General features: G+C 40.8%; 2 protein-coding genes across 5 annotated transcripts in view; one reads left to right on the forward strand and one right to left on the reverse strand.

Moving 5' to 3' along the window:
• Window positions 1-6,822, reverse strand: part of pla2g12a (phospholipase A2, group XIIA) — a 38,646-nt gene extending 31,824 nt beyond the window's left edge. The window contains exons 1-2 of one of the 4 annotated variants that reach the window (XM_080187690.1): window positions 6,726-6,822; window positions 2,088-2,626 (exon numbers count right to left, since the gene is read on the reverse strand). In XM_080187690.1, coding sequence (XP_080043816.1) covers window positions 2,088-2,286 — 199 coding nt within the window. In that variant the 5' untranslated portion in view covers window positions 2,287-2,626; window positions 6,726-6,822. Of the gene's footprint in view, window positions 1-2,087; window positions 2,627-4,306; window positions 4,774-6,396; window positions 6,495-6,577; window positions 6,703-6,725 lie in introns of those variants that run through there. The other 3 variants (XM_080187691.1, XM_080187693.1, XM_080187692.1) reach the window with 3 other exon arrangements.
• Window positions 6,823-6,885: 63 nt separating this feature from the next.
• Window positions 6,886-11,126, forward strand: pin4 (protein (peptidylprolyl cis/trans isomerase) NIMA-interacting, 4 (parvulin)). The gene is made up of 4 exons (XM_080187694.1): window positions 6,886-7,073; window positions 8,613-8,680; window positions 9,717-9,836; window positions 10,658-11,126. Exons 1-4 carry the CDS (start codon window positions 7,040-7,042, stop codon window positions 10,814-10,816), a joined length of 381 nt encoding a protein of 126 aa, XP_080043820.1. The 5' UTR covers window positions 6,886-7,039; the 3' UTR covers window positions 10,817-11,126.
• Window positions 11,127-17,041: the final 5,915 nt, after the last annotated feature.

A 17,041-nucleotide genomic window follows, 5' to 3' on the forward strand; every position in this document is an offset into this window, starting at 1 on the left:
GCAGCAGGCAGGGCATTCCAATCCCTCACCACCCTCTGGGTAAAGAACCTACCCTTGACATCCGTCCTATAACTACCCTCCCTTAATTTAAAGCCATGCCCCCTCGTGCTAGCTTTCTCCATCCGAGGAAAAAGGCTATCACTATCCACCCTATCTAAACCTCTAATCATCTTATATGTTTCAATAAGATCCCCTCTTAGCCGCCTTCTTTCTAGCGAAAACAACCCCAAATCCCTCAGTCTCTCCTCATAGGACCTCCCCTCCATACCAGGCAACATCCTGGTAAACCTCCTCTGCACCCTCTCCAAAGCCTCCACATCCTTCCTATAATGTGGGGACCAGAACTGCACACAATACTCCAAGTGCGGCCGCACCAGAGTTGTGTACAGTTGTAACGTGACGCTGCGACTCCTAAATTCAATCCCCCTACCAATAAACGCCAAGACACTGTATGCCTTCTTAACAACCTTATCTACTTGATTCCCAACTTTCAGGGATCTACGTACACATACACCTAGATCCCTCTGTTCATCCACACTATTCAGAGTCCTCCCGTTAGCCCTATACTCGACACATCTGTTATTCCTACCAAAGTGAATTACCTCACACTTCTCCGCATTAAACTCCATCTGCCACCTCTCGGCCCAGCTCTGCAACCTGTCTAAGTCTCCCTGCAAACTATGACACCCTTCCTCACAATCTACCACACCGCCGACTTTGGTGTCATCAGCAAATTTACTAATCCACCCAACTATACCCTCATCCAGATCATTAATAAAAATTACAAATAGCAGTGGCCCCAAAACAGATCCCTGAGGCACACCACTCATAACTGGACTCCATGACGAATATTTACCATCAACCACCACCCTCTGTCTCTTATCTGCTAGCCAATTCCTGATCCAATTACCTAGATTACCCTCAATCCCATACATCTGCATTTTCTGCAGAAGCCTACCATGGTGAACCTTATCAAACGCCTTACTAAAATCCATATATACCACGTCAACTGCCTTACCCCCATCCACTTCTTTGGTCACTTTCTCAAAAAACTCAATAAGGTTAGTAAGGCACGACCTACCCGCTACAAAACCATGCTGACTATCTCCAATCAATTCATTACTCTCCAAATAACTATAAATCCTATCCCTAATAATTTTTTCTAAAACCTTGCCCACAACAGAAGTAAGACTCACCGGTCTATAATTCCCGGGGAAGTCTCTGTTCCCCTTCTTAAACAATGGGACAACATTCGCTATCCTCCAATCTTCCGGTACTATACCTGAGACCAACGACGACCTGAAGACCAGAGCCAGAGGCTCCGCAATCACCTCTCTTGCCTCCCAGAGAATCCTAGGGTAAATCCCGTCCGGACCAGGGGACTTATCTATTTTCAAACCCTTGAGAATATCCAGCACATCCCCCTTATCAACTGCAATACTGTCTAGTTTACACCCCGGCAACCCAGTGTTCTCCTCAGCTACATTCATGTCCCCCCTGCGTGAACACCGAAGAGAAATATTGGTTCAATGCCTCGCCAATCTCTTCCGGTTCCACACACAACTTCCCTCTGCTGTCTGTAACTGGCCCTAATCTTGCCCTAACCAACCTTCTGTTCTTAACATAGCTATAGAACGCCTTAGGATTCTCCTTGATCCTATCAGCCAAAGTCTTCTCATGTCCTCTTTTAGCCCTTCTTAACTCATTCTTCAACTCCCTCCTAGCCAATCTAAAGCTTTCTAGTGCACGCCACGGTTGTACTTGCGTCTCTAAAGAATGTATATATGATGTAAAACTTTTAATTATTTCTTATCTCTCGTCATTAACACTCTGACATAACTTCTCGTCAATAGCTTTGAATGGCCTAATTGGGTAAACTGAACATCAATGAATTTCCCCAAAATAACTGCCTTATTGTATTCCATGTTGTTTGACCCTTTTTCATGGAAAGTTTAGTGCCAACAGCACTCATATATCACCAGAGACTCAATCAGTACTTACAAAATGGCTTACCTGATCAATTTTACATTGAATTACAACTCTCTAGTGATCTCAAAATATTGTAATTACAGAGCACTTTTACTTACCATCACTGCATTTGTATTTGCAGAGCCCATCCTCTCCACCTAGCAAATCCAGTGCTGCATTCAAATACGTGTCAATTTTATGAATTCCGTTCCGAATGGTTTTCAGCTTCCCCAGCCAATCTTTGTAGTGTGCCTCTTCTGAGTGGCACCCATGACTCCTCAAAATAATTCCCACAAGCACACAAGTCAGCAAATGCATGCTCAAGGAAAACTCTGCACTGAACCACTTTTCACTTCAGGTTTTCAGCTGTAATGCACAAAACTTCTTGCTATTTTTTTAAAAACACAATACAATGGAAACTACTATTGCAAGAGTTCGTTGGCATCCCACATCAAAAAATAAGAATGTTCAGCAAGTCGAGTCAGTGTCAGAATAATTTAGAGCGGTCAGACTTCGCCAGTTACTAAACTATCGACTGCTGCTGCTGCAAATAGTTTTTCTCTGGCAACTGTTTGTCAGGCTGTACAAACTTCACTGCTGATCACGTGGATGAGAACAGCAAGCCAAACTGGATGGAAGTGTCACATTTGTCGTATTCCTGTTAAATTAGAAGGGGGGAGAAAAAGGAGCACTTATGAAATCAAAATTCGTCCAAAATATATCCTTTTAAATTCAAAGTTCAACATTTACAAACACAAATTCCTACTTAGTTAAAAACAAAAGTGAAATCCCTTAAGCCAAATGGATAAAATATTCACTATGAAATTTGTCATTCTAAAAGTATAAGTAATAGTTCTGAAAACAACACAATACAGATCAGAGCAATTCCCTGGGCAGGTAATACAAATTTAACTATTCACTCATTGTATATCTAAAACTCATTTGAATTCATCATTACACAGCTATTAGATTAGAAACTGAACTATTCCTTCAAGATAGAAACCATACTAAAGCCATTCTACACAACATTCATCTGAGGTACCACAATTACTGATAATGTAATAGACTGAAGCATACGGAAGTACGAAAGAAATAGACCATTCACCCTCTTGAGCCTATTCTTCATTCTGAGATTACGGTCTAAATGTATCCACTTGATTTCATACTCCTTAATATCCTCGGCTAGCCAAAGCTTAGCCATCTCAGATTTAAAATTATTAATTCAAATAACATCTACTGCTTTTGGTTGGAAAGAATTCCACACTTCCAATCATCCATTGTGTGAGGAACTGCTTTCTAACTTCTCTTCTGAGTAGCATGTTTTTGTTTTTAAAATTTGTGTGCTCTGACAGCTACTACAAGCAGAAAAAGTTTCCTTCATTATCTTCAAAATCCTAAAAACCTCACTTAAATTCCTCTATTTTCTAGAGAATATATGTCTAGTCTATTTAACCTTTCCTGATAATCTAATTCTTGGTGCCCTGGTAAAATTCTGGAAAATCTACATTGCTCTTTCTAAGGCAAATATATTCTTTCTAAATTGTGGAGCCCAGAATTGTAATCCAGAGCTAACTGTAGCAAACCTTCTTCCCCTTTAAACTCTAGTCCTCCAAGTATAAAGGCTAACATTTCATTAGTTTTTAAACACTTTTTGAACCTTGATCACTGCATTTTAATGACTTATGTACATGGACTGCTCTTTGAACCTCCACTATTCTCATCTTTCCACCATTTAAAAATACTCATCCAAATTTTGGTGCGGATATAAATTTTACAACATTAATAGATAATCCCTCAACAAACATATAGCAAGTTATATCTAGGATTGTTAACCATCTGATTGTCAATTAAACTGTACAGTAAAAGTTAGAAATGTCTATAAAGCCAGACAACAGAAGTTCTGAAATAGGATGGAGTTAATCCCCCAAGTTAATTTTATGGTGTGGAATGTTCATTCAAACATTCAAAAGTACCGCAACTCAAATTATGGTTCCACCCTGTCCTAACTTGCCCCATGTTTAATGATAGAATTGGAATAAAATGGTTACCCTAACATTATAACAGATAAAGGCCACAAAACACATAGGCAGGCTATAAAACAAAAATATTTTAGTTTACACATCCATTCTGATAATTCTGCCCTGATCTGCATTTCCCCCTTTCCTCCCTCTGTTCTATGCATGAAGGCCTTCATCCTCATATTGTGGGCTTCCTAACAAAATTAATTTGCCTTATCTTCACATTACTCCTTAAAAACCATTTCTGTGTTTTTGTTGACTTACATTGCCTAAATCCTTCTCTGGAGTAACATTCAACTGTGAAACACCTTGGAACACACCATGTTAGAGATACAATAAATGTTCTCTGTCTTTCTTTTGTCCTCTCCCATTTTCTGTTGAAGTGATCAGTGAGTGGTCCTGTCTCCGAATCAGGTGTCTTTGGTTTCAAGCCTTCAGTATTTAAAATGACACTTCAGTATCATACTGAAGGTACTGTACTGTTTAGGGGTACTTTTTTTGGATGAGATGCTACAACTGAGATCTGTCTCACAGGTAGGTGTAAAAAAAATCCACCAAACAAATGAGGAAGAGCAGAGGAGTCCTCCCAATGCCTTGAATAATCTTTAAGCCTTCAACCCCATTACTCAAAACATCCAATCTCTTATTCATCAATGTTTGTAGAACACTATCATGCTCAAATCAGCTGCTTTATTCCCTACAACAATGAATGGACTCCAAAAACACTTGATTGGTTCTGAAGCTAAGATGCTGAAAGGGCCTACATAAATGCAAGTTTTTTTTACTCTAAATCGCCCTCAAAATTAACATTATAATGTATAACGGACAAGGTTGAGGACTGATTCGAAGGCTAGGAAATGATCTCAGCAGTGTGTTGGAACAATCACAAATATTCAAAATTTAAGACTGCACAGAGTTACCTCTTCACTTTGTTGCAGTCCAAGACAAACTTAAATAAAAAATTACGCGACAGATCGCAAGCAAGTCAGGCTACGATTCAAAATATCACTCAGGGTGTCTCCGATCGCACAAAATGTAGTCCGACTACACTTTCAACTGTAGCCATTGAGCAACACACAGTCTGATGTGACCAGCACTACCTATCACCACGCTCCCAAACCACTGATATCACAACCAGCAAGTAAACTGCCCGCTGCTCTAGATAAGACACAAATTTCTCATTCAAAATTTAATGTTTTGAGTAGAGGATTGCTCATGCCTTTTCCTGCAGATTCCAGTTACACCCAAATCACTTTGGGGAATACTTGAAACAGACATCAATGCTTAAATATTTGAAAATAACAAAAGTTATCAGAAGAGAACAGATAGCTGGATTCTCTTTAGTTGCCAAGCAAAAAACACAATCTCGCAATTTACTTCTGTGTCAGCTCTTTGCTATAGATCCATGGCAGCAAATTTGGGAGACTATTTAGATTCAAGAGGCACAAAAGAATGATGGGAACAAGTAACTTTGTTGAGAGCAAAATTATACTATATTTAAGACAACATTTTCAATAGTTACTCAAATGCTGGCCTTTAAATGAATATAACATAGACTAATGTAGCTCAACGGTTTAAAACTTTTCAACTAATTCTGTAAAAATATGATGCTTTTCTAATTATTCATATTCATAGAAATATATATTGCTCAGTTGAAAAATAATCTATCCTTCACTTGTTTATACTTGTTTCTTGGTTGTCTCTCAATCATCTCCTTCTCACTATCAAAAGTGAAAACACTGGAAGCTTTGATAAAGGGTCATCTGGACTTGAAACATCAGGTCTTTTCCCTCCTTACACATGCTGCCAGACCTGCTGAGATTTTCCAGCATTTTCTCTTTTGGTTTCAGATCCCAACATTCGCAGGAATTTGCTTTTATCGTTCTTACTATCCTTGATTTGGTCCAGGCTTGTCTTCCTTGCCTTTTTGTCTCCCACTTCAATTCTCCCATCTTTCTTATTCACCTCTCTCTTCCCTTCTCTACTTATCTCCAATCACCTTGGTTCAGCTGTGAGAAATTTGAGTTTAAATCTCACCATGGGCTTCATTGCAAAACTGACACTCAAGTGTCTTTCAGATTAAACATTAAACAGAGTTCTTATCTGCCTGCTCAGGTGGTCATATTCAAATATCATGGAACACTCCCTCAACTACTATCATCAAAATGATTATTTGATCCAAAAACAGAAAATGTTGGAGAAACTTGGCAAGTCTGACAGAGAGAATAGACTCAACATTTCGAATCAGAACTCTGACGAAGGGTCGCCCTGACTGTAAAAGTTACTCCAATCTCTCTTCACAGATGCTGTCAGACCTACTGAGATTTTCCAGCATTTTCTGTTTCTGTTACGGATTCCAACATCCGCAGTATTTTGCCTTTTTATAATGACTATTTGATCGTTCACTCACGCATTCGCTATTTGTGGGGCATTTGTGAGCAGACTATTCATAGTATTTGCTTAAATCGCGAGCGATCGCACTTCCAAAGTAATCCATCGCTTGTCGAAGTGCTATCTTGGCGATAGCAGAAGCACTTTATAAACGGAGTTTGTTTCTTTCCCCTCCTCCTCGCTGTATTCTACTGACTCACTCTATACTTCATTTCCTGGTTAACTTTTCTTTCGCTCTTTCTCAAATCCTGAACATGCACGGAAAGTGCTGCAGCCTCGGCATTCACCTCCTCCTAAGGAGAAAAACCAACATTTGGAGCCGACCGGGCACTGTCCCTCGGTACTCACCCTCTGACTCCAGTCCAATGTCCACCCTCAGCCCCGGCGTTGTTTGGTCGCTGCGGGGCCTTCATCTCGTGTGGCGCTGCTTGATGACGACAGGAGCCGCTTTCTTATAGAATATTTTAAGGTATTATCCCACCGAGTACCACCCCCCACCCCGACCCCCTATTTCCACAGTTCTTCCGCTACACAAGGTGAAAAGCTCCATACCGCAATCTGACTGGGTATTAATTGAATCGTCCGTCTGGTTACTTGGCAGCTTGTGTTCTGCGGGCACTCTGTGAGGTGGCTGCTGTCTCTGTCTCTCTCTCCAGGTCAACATGCCTCCCAAAGGGAAATCGAAGAGTGGGAAAGGTGTGTTTGCCTTAAAGTTTGTCTAATCGCATCAGTACTCGGATTCAAGTTAATCCCTTGTGAAAATATATATTGAAAATGGTCATTTGTTGTTCTACACCCCCACCCACTTATATTAGCGTGCTCCTCATGTAAAATAGAGAGGTGGATATTGAGTAATAAAAGGGAGACGAGATTGATCAACAAATGTACGCAATTGAGGGTGGATTTAAACGTGGGCCTAGATGAAACAGCAGTGCCTGGTGACATTTATATAATTCTTGTTAGTTGTGAGTACACGGGCTGACTTAGTTGCTCTAGGACCCGTAGTCCAAGTGACAGCATGGTTGCTGTTTTTCAGCAGCCAGTATGCTAACCAAGCAGTGATTATGTATTTATGAATTTGCAGGTTTCTTCCGTGCCCTGACTTTGTAGAGTTGTGGCTAATTTGATTAGCTCAAGTGCCCTTGGATTTAGGAGGGGGAAAACCAGGGCAAGGTATGACTTCTGTGCACTCAGTCAGACAATCCACATATGGGCCGAAATTTTACCGCCCTGCCACGGGAATCGGAATGGGCGAGGGACAGACAATGGGAAAGTCCGTTGACCTCGGGTGGATTTTACGGTTTCAGATCAAACAAGGCTGTAAAATCCCATTGGGTTAAAATGGGGTGTTCGGTTTTGTGGACTCTTGCAGGCAAGTTGCCTAGTCACACTCACTATGCTTACTCGTGAAGAAGAGTATATCACCATTCAAAGAGTATATAATAGGACTCAGAACATTCACAGAACAGTCCCCAGTATAAAACATACTTCGCAGGTCCAGTGATGTCGGTCACTTCTGTAAATGGACCTCATGTCCCTTAAATGCTGGAGTAAACTCGTACGTGTCAATATCTACTTGCATCACAGTGTAGTACAGGTTGTAATGTCGATACCCTTTACCACTTTCAACTGGACATTCACATATTTTGCATTTGTCTTGACCCAGTGTTTTTGAAGGTAAACTCAGGAAGCATCTTGCCAAATATAAATAACTTAAGTGCTTTATTTCACAACAAGGGAACACAACAGTAATGCTCAGGTTCACTTAATTCAATCACTACTGCTTATACTCACATAATAATTCAAAATAACCCATGCAATGCTTCTTTATTATATCAATGGGACATTTTGCTTGAATTAAGTGAAATAATTCTTAACTGCCCTCTTGAATTCTCCTTCCAGGCTTTGTGAAAGTTTACCTTTACAGCTTTGTTGAAAGACTTGAATAATAGCCTGATTTTGTGTCTCTAACTTTTTATTTCCATTCTCACAATGCAAAAGGTATCCCAATGCCAAGCACTTATATCCATGGACATCAAAACAATGAGGCATTTTTCAGTTGTTGAAGTAGACTTAGTCTTTGAGGAATCAAACTGTAGCTCAATGATAGTAAAAATTCAAAAAACAAGATGTAACTCTAGCTCATGCAGCCATCGGCTGAATCCCTGTGAATTATGAGTTACCGATGCATTTGCTTTGAAGACAAAGAAACATGTTCCATTTTGTATATTTAAGGTGGCGCAGCTGGTGGTGATAATACTGATAAGAAAGATAAAGGGTCCAAAGGAGGTAACGCAGTGAAGGTAAGCGATAAGTGTATCAGCTAGCTTCTTTGATAATATGCTTACCTTTGAGTTATAAGTTATTGGTCAAAAGCCACATCAGGAGTAAATGTATAACCTAGGCTAATATTTCAGTGCAGTACTGAGGAAATCCCAGCATTGGAAGAGGTTGATTCAGACATAATTCAAACCTGCTTTTCATGGTGGTTCAAATGAACGTTAAAGATCCAATCTTTTTTAAACATGAGGAAGAGGGGAAAACTGCCTTGATACCCAGGCAAAGACCAGTATCAATCAGTACCAATTTAAAAAGTAATTAATATGGGTGTTTTTGGCAGAGTAGTTCCTCTGTTTGACTACAAAATAGTTTTACAAAAAGTGATTTACGTACTATCATGTAAAGTCCTTTAATGTGAAAGCTCATATGAATACAAGCATCATCTTACATTATTGTATTATGAAGACAGCTTTTAATGGAAATACCTAATAATTTCAATCTGGAACCACTAAATTCCACATTTCTCTGTTATTTATGTTGCTTAATTCAAACTACTAGATAATTCAAAATTTCGAATGCAAGAACAAATTTGAAGGATCAGGAGTAGATTATATTGAGGTACTTAATAATGTAGTGAATTAGTATGAAAGTAGTTTACGATGGAAATTGCAACTGAAGTTGTAAATTACAATTCTTTACTATTGTATTATTTAATTGGAACAGCTATGCTGATGTCGAAAATGTTGAACAAAGCCCACAGAAAACTACATACCTCTGTGACTTAATGGTCACACAAAGTAGAGTGGTCACAATGGGAAATGAGATGGAGAAGATTCTTTTATATTTTTCTGCATCTTGCTAACAATTTTGTTTGATCCAATCTTACTGTCACCCCTGAGTCAATGTTTGTATACTCAAGCCCCACTCCAGGATTTGAGCACTATCCCATCAAAGAAGTTCTGGTTTCATTTATTTTTTTGTTTAAAGTTTCAAGCATGTTTCAAAAAATCCTGATGAACAGTACCTATCTGACAGCATTCATCCTGAATACTGTTGCAGGTGAGGCACATTCTCTGTGAAAAACACAGTAAAATCATGGAAGCTATGGAGAAGTTGAAATCTGGCATGAAATTTAATGAAGTGGCTAGCCAGTACAGTGAAGACAAAGCCAGGCAAGGGGTAAGTAGTAACTGAAACCATGTGGAAATAATGACCATACTGCATCTGATTTCCAGTGGTAATACTGCAATTGTTTGTTAGTAAATGCGATATGACTCCAATTTTTGTCTGCTTTTCATTGCTTCCTTTGTTGAACTATATGATTTCATGATAAAAATATTCTGCAAACATTTCAGCATTGACTTGTTGATTGAAGTATAGATGTCTGGATTCACTACATCATTACCTTGGGACAGGGCTGGCGGTGTTCACACTGCCATTGCAGGAACAGATATGTATTCACTACAAACTGCTTAGTTTATCAGAATGTACAGTCATTGTATTCCATGTTTTGATCAGGTTAGTGAAATTCACATTCTTTGAGTGAAGAACTGAAGGATGCCTTTATTTGACTGGATTTATTTGCTGAAATATTATCATTCAGGGTTATCCTACAAATTTGTCTAGATCAGCTGTGCTGTCATATTTTCCCAATTCCTAATCAGTGGTGACTTCTGTTAGGATAATGCATTAAACTTGTTGAACAAATGCAGTAGCACTCTATTCAAAACCTGTTGTGAAAGCTGACACACAAACCCTTGCAAATACTGCTCCTTGTTGTGGAGTTTCACTCAAACCATTTATTACAGCCCAGACCATGACTTAATATTCTGTGTAATATTCAGCCAACAAGTACAGTTCAGTTAAAAGTTGTTTGTGTGACTGCTGCGTCCAAGACTTGAACACAATTAGTTTACAGATGCACATGTACACAAACAGTTTATAAATGTTTTCTTTCTATGCTTTTCAAACAAATTGAAAGTGATTGTTTTCCCTTTTAGGGCGATCTGGGTTGGATGACCAGAGGTTCAATGGTGGGACCCTTTCAGGAAGCTGCTTTTGCTCTGTCCAACAGTACCACAGACAAACCCATTTACACTGACCCCCCTGTCAAAACTAAATTTGGTTATCACATCATCATGGTTGAGGGAAAAAAGTAAAATTTATTTATTTTCAGTTCTCAGTGAAACCATACTTTTTGAATAGAAATGGAACTCTTTCCACTTTTTTCTACAGACTCTGACCAATGTCAAGAAAGAATGGACAGTCTGCTTCCAGGGTTGCAATAGTATTATTTTCACTGGCTGCAAAGAAGGACAAGAATATGTCAGTAATTATTCTTTTTTTGATGTCCTACCGCTCCTAAAAAAGTGACTATTGTGTTTCATCAGGAGAAACACCATTGCAAGTTATACTTTTTTTTTGGATTTGTTGATGGAATGTGTCAAAATAAACAGTATGAAGTTAAACACCATTCCTGCATTGTAAAATTTATTTTGGGGTTGTAAATTTTAGAATTTATTGTCAGTCTTTGTTTTATGAGATGAAAATCTACAAAGGTTTTGGCAATCTTTCTGCCTTCTTAGTGAGTAACTGACTGTTCTGTAATATGGAACTACAAGGAAGAGGAAGGCCACAAGTTTATTTGACAAGTCTGTTCTGAGTTACTAGCCACCTCATCTCATTTGAAGCAATTATACGATTTCTTTAACAGTCAAAATGTACAACCAAGCATTTTAGGTATGCATATTTGCAATTTAATTACACCAGTGAAATTGTCTTACGGTTACAGCATTGAACATAATCATAGATTGCAACATTAGTGCATTGTAAACAGAGTGGGAAGTTTAACATTTGGTAAGTAGTCGGCCTAAAATTTAGTCTTAACATTTAGGGAGAAGAAACTTACTTGCATAGCACTGTAGTGTTCTTCATTGAAATCAGTACAGGTAATAGTCTGTGTGCTCAATCCCAGGACTTGAATGTAAATCTGCATAGTGGCGACCGCAACGTGAGCTAATTTCTCCTCCTCAAATTTTTTTAAAGTGCAATGGTCCACCATGTTTCGGCAATTGCCTGGAAGCTGACAGAACTGTTTTAACTTGGCTGAGGCTCAAAAGGTGCATAAAAGTAAAAAGATTTCTGTTGCAACATGGAGTGTAAGTACAGATTGCGATGTGAATGGGATGGATCATGTTTCCAATAGTATCCTTTCAGCTGGGGGAGTCCAGCCTCAAGAGCTTGTCCAAGCAGCAGATATAAACAGCGCACGAGCCACCAGAAGCAGCAGAGCAACAAACACCAGACAAGTGGAGAGAAAAGCTCAAAAGGTGATGTTATAATGAGCACGAGTGTGGAATGTTGCATGTAAATTAATTAAGTATTTAGTTTATTGGTTTGTGTTTTTAGTGATTTGTGTTTTAACTTTAAAACTATAAAAAGTATATATTTTTATCTATAAATAAAGGCTGAGATATGGCAGTGCAGTCTGTGTGTCTAGACTGCAGTGTATAGGAGTTAGTGGATAGTGCGACTTCCTGAGTGAAAACATGCAGTCGATGTCTCTGCCTCAGATTTCTCAGGCTTACGGTCATTGAGCTAGAGAGCAAGTTGGAGACTGGACTGTTTGCTCAGATCTGGGTCACACCTTGTGGAAAATTGAAAGCTCAAAACAAGTTTGGGGTGACCATTTAATGTACTGAGTGAGGAGAACCAGGTGAAAGAGACAGTGAGGATTTTCAGAAAGTGATCCCATCCAACAGGTACAATATATTGCTGAATAACTTATATACTTTTAATCTTGAACTCTTCAGGACACCTACACAAAATATACCATCAGTAAAGTGAACAACAATTTATACTGCATAAGAAGAGTGCTGATTAGTTGGCAAGTGGAGACAGAATGTTAGAGGCACTGCCTTGGAGAATGCAGTAGAGAACAGTTAACTTGTAACTGCTAAGCTTTTATTTCAAATTCAAACCAGATAAACACTTGGCTGTTCTCTGCATTTGTTCCCATGATGTTACCTTCCACATTAGTGCTTCTGACGTATCTTCTTTTTCTTGAGTCAAGGTTCTTCCCCAGCACTGGTTGACAGGGCCCTCACCCTTTTCCCTCTCTCCCAGAACAGTGGTAAGATTCCCTGCATCCTTACTTTTCACCCTACCAGCTTTGCATTCAATGGATCATTTTCTGTCGTTTATGCCAACCTCAGCATGATGTTACTACCAAACGCAACTTCTCCTTACCTACCCTGTTAGCATTCTGTAGGGGCTGTTCCTTGCATAATACCACTCCTTAACACCTTGCCGTTCAATTGCAGGAGGTTATCTCCTTCCTCACTGTGGAAGGCCCCAAACGCTTCTTTCAGATGAAGCAGTGGTTCAGTCGCACTTTTTTTCAATTCGATCTACTGTATTTGCTGTTCCCAATGTAGTCTTCTGTACATTTGGGGTGAGGAAATGCAGACTGCTTTACAGAACAGCTTCACTTAGTTTGTAAGCATGACCCCGAACCTTCCGGTTGCTTGCCCTTTCAATTCACCATCTTGCTGTCATGTCCACATTTCTGTCCTAGGCCTGCTACAGTGTTTCATTGGAATCCAGTGAACGCCCTAACTACAATTGTTCAAATTTCCCTCAATTCAGGAACTGCCCCTTTTAGATTGGGAAAATGCATGTCATTTTGCTGTTTAAGTAAGGTTGAGAGAAGAAACCCAGGAATTATAGACCAGTTAGTCACACAATTATTATTGGGAAATTATTATAATAAGAATAGGCTTGACTGAACATCTTGCAAATTTTCAGCTATATGGATCAGTAAAGGGTAGATTATACCTGGAAAATCTGACTGAATTTTTTGAAGAGTTGATTTTGAACAGGAAAATGTCTGTGAATGTTATTTATGGGAACTTACAGAAAATATTTAATGAAGTGTCCCATAGGAGATTGTTGCTAAAGTTGAAGTCCCATAGGAATTTATTTCGGGGCCTCAAGTATTCACTATTTATCGATAAGTTAGTTGGTAAAATACAGAGCTGCATATCTAAATTTGCACATGATACAGGATGGGTGGCATTATAGGCAACAACTAGGCAAAACAATGGCATACACATTTCAATATAAATAAGTGAGGTTTTAAAAGGACAGGTCAGGGTATTTTTTAAATGGTGAAAAGCTGTAAGTAGTGTAGTCCAATTAGAATTAGGAATCCCATAAAACAGAATATAATATTATGAACAAGCATGAAAAATAATCAAAAAGACCAATGAAATGCTGGACTTTCTACTCAGAGGGTGAGAATACAACAAGGTTAAAAGTAACACTTTTAAAAAATTCTTTGCCCTTTCAATTCACCATCTTGTTGGAAGTGGATGTTGCTCATCCCTAAATGCCCCAAAGAATATGGTAATGAGGCACTTTCCTGAACAGCTGAAATCTACCTGGTGCAAGATACACTACTAGGAAGGGAGTTCCAGGAATTTGATCCTGCAACAGTGAAGGACTGGCATTATAGTTCCACAGGGAACTTGAAGGTTGTCGTGTTTCTGTGTATCTCCTGCCCTTGTTCTTCTAGTTGGTAGAAGTCAGAGGATTGAAAGGTACTACCTGAGGAACTTTGGTGAGTTGCTGCAGTGCATCTTGTAGATTATACACACTGTTGTCACTGTGCATTGGTGGTGGAGTGAGTGAATGTTAAGTTGGTGGATAGGGTATGAACAAATGGGCTTCCTTATTTTGGATGGTGTTTAGCTTCTTGAAAGCTGTTGGAGCCAGCCATTTGGATAGTATTCCATCACACCTCCTGATTTGTAAATGGTGGACAACTTTGGAGAGTTAGGAGGTGAGTTACTCACCTCAGAATTCCCGGCCTGTGACCTGTTTTGGTAGTCACAGTATTTATATAGTTGGTTCAGTTTCTGGTCAATGGTAACCCCTTTCCCCAAAGGAAATAGAGGGTATTTAGTAATGGTACTGCCATTGAACGTCAAGGGGAGCTAGTCAGATCTCTTGTTGGAGATGGTTGTTGCCTGACATGAATTTTTATTGACATTTATCAACCCAAGCCTGAATGTAGTCCACGTCTTGCTGCATATTGGCAGGGACTACTCCAGCATCTGAGGAGTTATGAATGAATATTGTGCATTAATCAGTGAACATCCAGACTTCAGCATTATGATGGAGGGTAGGTCATCAATGAAGTAGCCAAAGATGGTTGGGCCTGGGGCACTATCCTGAGGAACTCCTGCAATAATATCCTGGAACTGAGGTGATTAGCCTCCAACAACATCAACCATCTTTCTTTGTGCTGGACGCGACTCTAATCTGAGCAATTTTTTCCATCTGATTCCCACTGACTTCAATTTGACAGGGGCTCCTTGATGCCACAGTCAGTCAAGTACTGCCTTGATTTTAGAATCATAGAATTCCTACAGTGCAATGGAGGCCACTCAGCCCATTGAGTCTGTAGCGACAACAATCCCACTTAGGCCCTATACCCATAACCCAACATATTTACCACACTAATCCTTCTAACCTACGCATATGGGACACTAAGGGGCAATTTAACATGGCTAATCAACCTAACACATCTTCAGACACAACACATCTATGGGACACTGAGGGGCAATTTAACATGGCTAATCAACCTAACACATCTTGGGAGGAAACCGGAGCACCTGGAGGAAACCCATGCATATGTGGGAAGAATGTGCAAACTCCACACAGACAGTTGGATTAGCAGAGTAAATATGTGGGGTTATGGGAATAGGGCTTGGGTGGGATTGTGGTTGGTACAGACTTGATGGGCTGAATGGCCTGTTTCTGTATTGTAAGGATTCTGTGATTCTGTCACGCAAGTTGCGAATCGAACCCGGGTCCCTATTGTGAAGCAACAATACTAATCACTGTGCCACCGTGCCAGGAAGTCATTCTCACCTCCCCTCTTGAGTTCAGTTATTTTGTCAGTGTTTCGCCCAATGCTTTAATGAGATCAGGAGCTGTGCGACCCTGGTAGGATCCAAACTGACCATCAGTTTGCTAATTTCAGCTAATTTCTGTATAAGTAACACACTGGCATTGCTGACAAGATTTCCATTACCTTGCTAACGATTGTGAAGAGGCTAATGAGATGGTAATTGGCCGGATTAGGTTTGTCCTGCTTTTTGTGGACAGGACTTACCACAGCAATCTTCCACTTTGTTGGGTAAATGCCAGAGTTAAAGGTTTGCGAAACTGTGGTTAAACCACAACTGAGCTATTGTATTCAGTTTTGAGCAACACCTGTTACAAAGGATATATTGATCTTAGAAGGAGTTTATAGGTAGACTTATATTTGGACTCCAAGATATTGTAAGATTTGTAGCTTAACTCTTGGACTGCAGCAAATTATATCTGGACTCCAAGAGTTAAGCTACAAAGTTATTAAATGACATGAGACAAAGGCAGGTACATCTAGAGAGGATGTCTACTTGTGTAACAGAACTGACTAGAAAGCTATTCAACAATGTGAGTTTCAAGTTAAAGTGCAACAAGTTGTCATTGGGGAATAGTTTTGTGCCAATGATGCCATACCAACATTTCATGTCAAGGAGAAATCACCTAACCTATACATCTTTAGACTGTGGGAGGTACCTGGAGCACCCAGAGGACACGGAGAACATGCAAACTCCGCACAGACTATCACCCAAGGCTGCAATTGAACCCAAGTCCCTAGTGCTGTGAGGCAGCAATCATTCCACTGTACCATTATGCTGCCCATGAAGGTTGTTGATAGCTTCAAATATTTTGGTTTCACAATCACCGGCAATGCCAAAATCTACGCATGAATTGCAAAAGATGTAGATGTGGAAAATCTCATCAAGTCAGACAGCATCTGCGGGAAGGGAATAGAGCCAACATTTTGACCCTTCGTCAAAGTTAAGAACAAAGAGAATCCGGAGATTTATACAATGGGGGTGGGGGGGTGGGGGTGAGGGGGTGGGGGGGGGAGGGAGGGGGTGGGGGGGGGAGGGAGGGGGTGAGGGGGTGGGGGTGAGGGGGTGGGGGGGGGAGGGAGGGGGTGGGGGGGGGAGGGAGGGGGTGAGGGGGTGGGGGTGAGGGGGTGGGGGGGGGAGGGAGGGGGGTGGGGGGGGGAGGGAGGGGGTGAGGGGGTGGGGGTGAGGGGGTGGGGGGGGGAGGGAGGGGGTGAGGGGGTGGGGGGGGGAGGGAGGGGGTGAGGGGGTGGGGGGGGGAGGGAGGGGGTGGGGGGGGGAGGAGGGGGTGGGGGGGGGGAGGGAGGGAGGGGGTGAGGGGGTGAGGGGGTGGGGGGGGGAGGGAGGGGGGTGGGGGGAGGGAGGGGGTGAGGGGGTGAGGGGGGTGGGGGGGGGAGGGAGGGGGTGGGGGGG

The sequence above is a fragment of the Carcharhinus amblyrhynchos genome, chromosome 4 (assembly GCF_965287045.1).
Source record: "Carcharhinus amblyrhynchos chromosome 4, sCarAmb.v2.hapA, whole genome shotgun sequence".
In the NCBI taxonomy this organism is placed as follows: domain Eukaryota; kingdom Metazoa; phylum Chordata; class Chondrichthyes; order Carcharhiniformes; family Carcharhinidae; genus Carcharhinus; species Carcharhinus amblyrhynchos.